Here is a 9,165-nt window from a genome sequence, read left to right on the forward strand (position 1 = left end):
TAGCTAATCAAAATATGGTTATAATTGCTACTCTGGTTTAGAAAGTTGTGTTTAAGATGAATGTGGTCATTAGATAACAATATTTCTTTATTATAACTGTGCACAGAGGTAGAACATAGTTACTAAGCAAAAGAACCTCTCCTTTTGAAACTCTAATTTTAGCGTTTGTGTGGGAGAACTCTGGGCCTGCTTGTTTTTTTGCAGTCCTGCTTTGCTTTAAGTAAACGTGTGAGTACAAGAAATAGGAAGAGCTTGTGCTTCTCATCAGGTTCTTTCAAATGTAGGTAGGACCCTAGTGCCAAATCACATTATTTCATCAGTTCAAAGAATTAATTAGTATTTCTTTCCAGGCCACTATTTCCCTCTTATCTTAAAAAAAAAAAAAATTAAAAAACAAGAATTTCCAAGAATAAAGCCAAGAAATCTGTACTCACAACTTACGCCAGCTTCAATTAGAATGTTTTGATTTTTTCCTCTCGTTTTCCTAATATTTTCTCTAAATGTTTTCCTATTTCTATTTTTTTTTCAACTGCTTTCATGGAAAATAATATGGGTATGATGGTTAAAACCAGTACTGCTTGACCAGTGAGATTAACAAATTCATATTAAAAACTGGGAATTACATACATGACTAAATAAAAAACCTTAAGGTGTTCATTGATTTGATTTTATAGAATTCTGTCAACGGTACCTTTTAGATATAAATAGCTTTTGTGTTTCTCAGGCCAAAATTCTTCTCCCACACTGTCTTACGCAACTTTTTTCCAGGCCATACCAGCATTTAGCCAGCTTCAAAGGATGGCTCCCCTCTCCTGTAACCCCAGGAAAGACCATGGCACAAGACTCCTAAAAGTATCCTGCCCAGCTGTAGAGATTTTGTCTGTACCCCTCCCCTTCTAGTAACAGTAAGCTTCCCGTACAAAGCTCATATACTGGTCTCATCGTTGCCAATATTACAACCTATGTAAACACTGCCTTTCCAACTCTGCTGGCAAACTTCAGCACCTGGCTAGGGCATGTGGCCTCTTCAGGAAGCCCTCCCCAACACCAGTCTCACTCATCGTTCTCCTGGGTTCTCACAGCACCCTTTTTTCCAGCACTTCTCTCCAGTTGTGTTACTTCCTTATCAGACTATCAACCCCGTATGGGGGGCCGTTTGTCTTTTTCCTCTCCACAGTAGGTACCTGTTAAAGCTTGTAGGAATCACTGTCCTCACTTTCCCTCTCCGCCCCCGCCCACCCGAGAAGCTACCGCTCTCTCTACCCCAGTCACCTGGGGCCAGGCAGTGCTTCCCTGAGCTTTCCCCACATTCCTGTTGAACACCAACGGACCGTGAACTTTTTCATCTACCTTCACCTGAAGTTACCTGTAACTTCATCACAGGTAAAGAAAATTATCTCACTGGGCTCAGACATAAACCAGTAGGTCATAAACTCGGCAGAGTGTGCGAACGCCAGGGATGCGGGGATCGTGCGGGGAGGGAGCCTGGAGAGTTTTTTGTGGTGCGGGGTTTCGTGAATTTGTTGATTTTTTCCCCTAAAGAACTCAAAGCGACGGACAAAGCACTTGAAGCTGAAAATGAGGGAAGCAGTGCAGAGAACAGGAAGAGGAAACCTGGAGGTTTACAGCGACAAGACGAGCAAGGAACCATAAAAGCTTGGTGGAGAAAGTGCAACCCTAGGCTCCTGGGAGGCGGGCTGACGACACTCCCGTCTCGTCCCAGCAAGCCGCCCGCGCGCAGCGCAGGAAAACGGCTGGCCTTCCCGGGCTCGTCCTCCCCCGCGCCACGCAGCTTTCACCGAGTGCTTCACGGCCACGGAGCTGCAACGAAACACGCTATATAAAATTTCAAGTCGCTGATCACCGACTCAAAAGAACCTCATTTTTGTCTCCGTCCAGGGGAGCCTCCCCCACCCCCTGTCATGCAGAGGCCGGATCCCCTCAGCTTGGGCCAATCGGGCCGGTTTTGGCCGTATTTACTTGGCACAACCAACTCAAAACGAATTCCCCTTCTTCCTCGGGCTAGGTCAGTCTGGACACCTGGCACTAAAAGCACTTGCGGCCTCGGGACCAATAAATAATCCCCACACCCCGCTCCCCTTCCGCACCTCCTCCCGGCGCCACGCCTCAACCCTTCCTTCCCCGCCCTCACTGAGGAGTCCGCGCTGCTCACTGGCCGCGTGCCCTGCCAATCCTGTGCGCATCGACGAATCCCGCTTCTGGAAAGCCAAGACCGCGGAAAAAGCGCGTACACCTGGCGGGGCCGGGGGGCCAGGGCACGAGCCTAACGCCCCCAAGCAGCTAGAGGTACTGGGAGGAGCCTCATTTGCATAACGGCCGTCCTTGGGTCTTCTAGCGAGGGTCGGGGTCCCGCCCCTCACCCAACTAGACATCTGTTGGGCTTCAGGTCGGTCACTCCGACCCAGGCAAGCCTGTGGCTGGGCTGGAAGAGTTTGTGCGGGCGGTCCCGGGAGCGGATTGGCTCTGGGAGTTTCCAGAAGGCGGCTATAAGAGCGGGGAACCCGGAGGGGGGAGCAGGGAGACTGGTTGAGCTCGCGGAGAGTAGTGCGAGGTGACCGTTAGTTGACGTCGCGGACTGCCTCTCCCTGGTTTTCTCGTCCTAACATCGCTCGTTTATCTTTCAGTCAGGATGTCCGCCCGCGGCCCGGCTATCGGCATCGACCTGGGCACCACCTACTCATGCGTGGGGGTCTTCCAACACGGCAAAGTGGAAATCATCGCCAATGACCAGGGCAACCGCACCACCCCCAGCTACGTGGCCTTCACGGACACCGAGCGCCTCATCGGCGACGCCGCCAAAAACCAAGTGGCCATGAACCCCACTAACACCATCTTCGACGCCAAGAGGCTGATCGGTCGCAAGTTCGAGGACGCCACGGTGCAGTCGGACATGAAACACTGGCCGTTCCGGGTGGTGAGCGAGGGAGGGAAGCCCAAGGTGCAGGTGGAGTACAAGGGGGAGATGAAGACCTTCTTCCCCGAGGAGATCTCCTCCATGGTCCTCACTAAGATGAAGGAGATCGCCGAAGCCTACCTGGGGGGCAAGGTGCAGAGCGCGGTCATCACGGTCCCCGCCTATTTCAACGACTCGCAGCGCCAGGCCACTAAGGACGCGGGCACTATCACGGGCCTCAACGTGCTGCGCATCATCAACGAGCCCACGGCGGCTGCCATAGCTTACGGCCTGGACAAGAAAGGCTGCGCAGGTGGTGAGAAGAACGTGCTCATCTTTGACCTGGGCGGCGGCACCTTCGATGTGTCCATCCTGACCATCGAGGATGGCATTTTTGAGGTGAAGTCCACGGCCGGTGACACCCACCTGGGCGGCGAGGACTTCGACAACCGTATGGTCAGCCACCTGGCCGAAGAGTTCAAGCGCAAGCACAAGAAGGACATTGGGCCCAACAAGCGCGCGGTGCGGCGGCTGCGCACCGCCTGCGAGCGCGCCAAGCGCACGCTGAGCTCGTCCACACAGGCGAGCATCGAGATCGACTCGCTGTACGAGGGCGTGGATTTCTACACGTCCATCACCCGCGCCCGCTTCGAGGAGCTCAACGCGGACCTCTTCCGCGGGACCTTGGAGCCGGTAGAGAAGGCGCTGCGCGACGCCAAACTGGACAAGGGCCAGATCCAGGAGATTGTGCTGGTGGGTGGTTCTACCCGTATCCCCAAGATCCAGAAGCTGCTGCAAGATTTCTTCAATGGCAAAGAGTTGAACAAGAGCATCAACCCCGACGAGGCGGTGGCCTACGGCGCCGCAGTGCAGGCGGCCATCCTCATCGGAGACAAGTCGGAGAACGTGCAGGACCTGCTACTACTAGACGTGACTCCGTTGTCGCTGGGCATCGAGACGGCTGGCGGCGTCATGACCCCACTCATCAAGAGGAACACCACGATCCCCACCAAGCAGACGCAGACCTTCACCACCTACTCAGACAACCAGAGCAGCGTGCTGGTGCAAGTGTACGAAGGCGAACGGGCCATGACCAAGGACAACAACCTGCTAGGCAAGTTCGACCTGACTGGGATTCCCCCGGCACCCCGTGGGGTCCCCCAGATCGAGGTCACCTTCGACATTGATGCCAACGGCATCCTCAACGTCACCGCTGCTGACAAGAGCACTGGTAAGGAAAACAAAATCACCATTACCAACGACAAGGGTCGTCTGAGCAAGGATGACATTGACCGGATGGTTCAAGAGGCGGAGCGGTACAAGTCGGAAGATGAAGCTAATCGCGACCGGGTGGCAGCCAAAAATGCGGTGGAGTCCTATACCTACAACATCAAGCAGACGGTGGAAGACGAGAAACTGAGGGGCAAGATTAGCGAGCAGGACAAAAACAAGATCCTCGACAAGTGTCAGGAGGTGATCAACTGGCTTGACCGAAACCAGATGGCAGAAAAAGACGAGTATGAACACAAGCAGAAAGAGCTTGAAAGAGTATGCAACCCCATCATCAGCAAACTTTACCAAGGCGGTCCTGGCGGCGGTTCTGGAGCGTCCGGGGGACCTACTATTGAGGAAGTGGACTAAGGCTTGCACTTAAATCAGCGTAAATCTCTTTTCCTTTCTCTTTTTTTCCCCCTTTTGTTTTGGTTTCTTTGAAATGTCCTTGTGCCAAGTATGAAATCTATTGTTGAAAGTCTTTAGCCTGGTGTATGCATATGAAAGGAAAGGTACAACAACTTAGTTTAACTATAAAAGGTTAGTTCTAAAGTTTAATTTTGAGGAAAAAAAGATTTGCGGTTTCTCTTTAATGCATTTGTGTCATTGCTGATTTGAGCATTTTTTGGTTTACTTTAGTTTGTGCATGGAGATTTGTTTGAGATGGGAAACCTGGCCTTTGCACACCTGTCCTATGGAAGCTTAGTAACAAAATACATAAATGCTTAAAATTGTTTATTTTTATGTACTACTTTAAGACTAAGCATCACAGTGATCTTAAGGACAGGTATATTTTGCAAATAAATGCAAATTTCAAGTAAAGCTGAAATTGATCTCAAACTTATTGTCTTGGAGTTTTTCAATTTTACCTCCTTCCCATGTTTTATTCATGTTGGTTTTTAAAATGTTAGTGTGATGTGAAATTTATCTAATCCAATATTCTCTAATTCTCAGATGAAGTTCCCGCCTTGAATTATCAACAACTTAAGGGGAGAAGAATCTGGGTAAACTTTTCTTCTCCCTTTTTAACCTGACTGGGGTCTTCTAGTATACCCAGGCTCCTAAGACCTGGTTTAAGTGTTCTACTGAAAATCCACTTGACTATTCCAGGAAAATACAAGCTATATTTTGGGGTTAAGTATAAAAATGATTGATTTTTTTTAACCTAGTGGAGGCAGAAGTTATCTTCTCATTATAGTCAAAGGTAGTATAAAAAAAAGTTGTATTTTGTGACATACAGGTGCCTGTAAGTCACTTTAAAGCTTGCCTGCTTTAGAGTTTAAAAGTGACTTAACATTAAGTACAGATCAAGTCAAATTTGTTTTAACTTTAATTTTCTAGCAAAACAGCTCAACTTCTGAGTTTGTGGAAAATTCTATAAGAACATGTTTCCAGCAGTTGTAACTATTGGGAGATAGGGGAAGATGATCTATAGGCCCCTCTCCCATTTGAAGCTCATAATGTTTTTGCAGTACTTGCCTCACAAATCACTATAATAAACTTTTTTTTTAATATTTATTTTTTAGTTATAGGTGGACACAATATATTTTATTTGTATGTGGTGCTGGGGATCAAACCCAGTGCCTCACACATGGTAGGCGAGCACTCTACCTCCAAGCCACAGCCTCAACACATAAACTTCTTTTTTAAAAGGCAAACTACAAGATAGTACTGTATATTGTTAATATACAACATGACCATTTATCTTTCTGATTTGAGATTGTTACAAATAGAATATTTCAAACCCTTTGGAAATCCACATCCTTGGGAGAAGGTGGTTTTTATTTATTTTTTAAATGGAATGACACTTCTGCTTTATTCTCATTTATTTCCTTTAAAGGGAATTTAGGAGAAATTCAGTAAACTTTATTGGAAAAAATTCATAGTTTTAACCCAATGTTTTCACTGTATAAATGTCCTTTTATCTCTTTCCAAGTGAAAAGATTTTCCTCATGTTGTTCAAAGATAATTGGATTATAAAATTATATAAATTATGAATTATAAAAACTTTATTTTCAATCTAGCAGCAGACCCTTTGGGGCCATAAAGAGACTAATTTTTGGAATAATAGTATGAGTAATAATTTAGGGCTTCTCACACAATAGTTGACCCTTACATGCAGATAAGTTTTACTTTAGTCTCACTTGGGTCAGGGGAGAGAGAAGAAGATAAATAGGCAATTGTGAAATTACTTCAGAATACTTCTTAAGAAATTTAAAGGTGATTATTAGAAAAGCTGATGGTAACTTGGGTTTATTAGTGTTAGTGCTATAGTGGTGGAAAGTTTTTGGCAATGGGTGTTTCTTTGTCTACACATAGCATCACATAAATGTTTGACAAACTAGTACTGACAGAATCAGGTAAACAGTGGCTTTAAAGTGACTTTTTCTTTTTCTTTTTTTTTTTTTTTGTGGTGTTGGGGATTGAATCCAGGACCTTGTGCATGCAAGGCAAGCATTCTACCAATTGAGCTATATCCCCAGCCCTAAAATGACTTTTTTACGTGAGTTTTACCAAGTTAATATTCATACTATTGCCCTTTTCCAGTTCTTTGCTGAAAGTGTTGATCTTTTGTTCTGACTTCAAAAAATAATATCTTTAAGTGCAATTCGGTATTAGTATGACTATTTTAAACCTCATCATAGAAATTAGTTTCTAAAGTCTTAAACTGACCTTTGGTAGTCCTTGATCATATGGCCTGGCCTCCTGCAACCAGCTATTGTCCTAACCTTAATGTATTAGATGCTTTATTTTCTGTTGTTTTAAAAAATAATTTATACACTTTTAGCTGCCTTGAGTGTTTTTAAATTTAATTCTTCTCAAATTTACCTGAATTCAAATATTACTAAGATAAAGGCACCAAAGTGGCCATTTAGTGTTTCCCAGGAGTTAGTTGAAACTGGTAACCCAAGAACTCTGGGAACTCCTTAGAAGATGTAAGGCCAGCCATAGTCAAATAACAGTGGAAAAAGTACTTGATGTTAGGATAGGGCTAAATTACAGTTTAAGGAATCATTAACATCACTTGAACTCAAAAGTAGTAAAACTGTGACTACTGATCACGATTAAAGCAAATGTACTATATATAGATGCTAAGAGATTGGAAAGATATATTTCTCCAGGCACTTACATTCTTATCTGAATGTATGATTAAAGGTTGTCCCTGTTTTAAGGTGATAAATCTAGACATCTATTACAATAAGACACGACAGATTATTTACAGAATTTGAGGTGTGTGACATTTCAAAAACAATCTCACTTTGTTTTGTACAGTAACTAGTCAATGGAAAGGCATTAAAACTTGTACATTAGGAGATACTAATGCTATTGACATCTTTAAATTTACATGCATAAATAGGATATTTAATACACCACCTGTTCAGTATGTCAGAGATTTTAAATGATAATTTAATTATTGGTATTATGTATTAACCAGGAATACAGTGGCTCTTTCTGGATAAAATCAAAGGTCTTTTTATGAAGCTAAATGGGGCCTATAAGACATTGCTACTTTAAATTGAATATAGTTTATAAACATTGTGTTGAGAGGTGGTCTTGGTGGCACATGCCTGTCATCCCATAATGGCTGGGAGGCTGAGACGGGAGGATGGTAAGTTTAAAGCCAGCCTCAGCAAAAGGCAAGGCACAAAGCAATTCAGTGAGGACATGTCTCTAAATAAAATACAAAATAGGGCTGGGGATGTGGTTCAGTGGTACTCAAGAGTACCCATGAGTTCAATCCCCAGTACAAAAAAAAAAAAAAAAAATTTGTTGAGAGACATATTCCCTTGATTTTTGAATACTAGAATTTTTTTTTAAATCATATGCCACAAGACAATTGCTAAGAGAATTTATATATAGCTTACAATATGTGAGTAAACTGTTTTGAATTAATTACAGAATTAGAAATTAGAGGCAGAATTTTGTTCCTTGGAGAAAAATTATTGATCTTCAGAAAGAGTGCAGTTTTTTAAAAAATATTTTTAGTTGTAGATGGACACAATATATTTTTTTTATGTAGTGCTAAGAACTGAAACTAGTGCCTCACACGTGTTAGGCAAGTGCTCTACCACTGCACCATACAACCCCAGACCAGTTTTTATTTTTTTAAATATTTTTTTTAGTTGTAAACACAATATCTTTATTTTAACCCAAGGCCTGGAACGTGCTAGACAAGTGCTCTACCGCTGAGCCACAGCCCCAGCCCCCGTTTTTATTTTTGATATGACTCTTGGAATGGAAATATTTTAGGGGTTTTGCATTTTTGAAATTGTATAGTGTGATACTTAATGTTATATTTCCCTTAGAACAAATCAAGAAGTCATAGGCCCTTTCCTTGACCCCTTTCATTGTAGATCAGGTTGTTTGTGAATTGATGAGTAGGGAAATAAGCAACCTATTCAGAATTTGATATTGCCATTTTCTTTTATGGAAAATTAATTTTTAAGGTAGAATTATAACTAAGTCTGCCCTTATGACTTTTTCATAGTATAAGCATACACTGTATTCAGTTAATATCTTGAGCCTAAAGTTTGAGACCAACAGCTTACTTCTGTGTTATATGCTCTTAGTTATACTTTGAGGAGTATAACTTTTTCCCTTAATTAGGCAAAAAAAAAAAATGTCTTGTAGGGCACTTGGAATTATTAGCTATTTATAAGTCATCTTTATATTCCTACTTTAAAGGTCACAAATTGTTTTTCTTTAAATAAATACATTTCTAGGGTAGGTTGTAAATTTCTAGTGCTATTTTAAAAATAAAAACCTAAAAAGAATTCTTAGGTAAAGTGATAGAGAATTCTAAGATGGTCCATCAGAGTTACTGAAGTTTCTCTTTAAACATTGTTTTTCTAGAACATTCGAAATAACAATGCGAAATAACTTGTGTAGATATTTTGAGTTCTCAATAACTTATTTTTTAGCATTCAAATTATGTATAGATTTAAATGCCTTTTGTACTAGAAATAATTTTTCTTTTT

General features: G+C 42.9%; 1 protein-coding gene across 1 annotated transcript; it reads left to right on the top strand.

Moving 5' to 3' along the window:
* Window positions 1–2,214: 2,214 nt before the first annotated feature.
* On the top strand, window positions 2,215–5,026 carry Hspa2 (heat shock protein family A (Hsp70) member 2). Its single transcript, XM_015490103.2, has 2 exons — window positions 2,215–2,307; window positions 2,646–5,026. Exon 2 carries the CDS (start codon window positions 2,651–2,653, stop codon window positions 4,553–4,555), a length of 1,905 nt encoding a protein of 634 aa, XP_015345589.1. The 5' UTR covers window positions 2,215–2,307; window positions 2,646–2,650; the 3' UTR covers window positions 4,556–5,026.
* The last annotated feature ends 4,139 nt before the right edge of the window (window positions 5,027–9,165 follow it).

This window comes from Marmota marmota, unplaced genomic scaffold, assembly GCF_001458135.2.
Source record: "Marmota marmota marmota unplaced genomic scaffold, marMar, whole genome shotgun sequence".
NCBI classification, from domain to species: domain Eukaryota; kingdom Metazoa; phylum Chordata; class Mammalia; order Rodentia; family Sciuridae; genus Marmota; species Marmota marmota.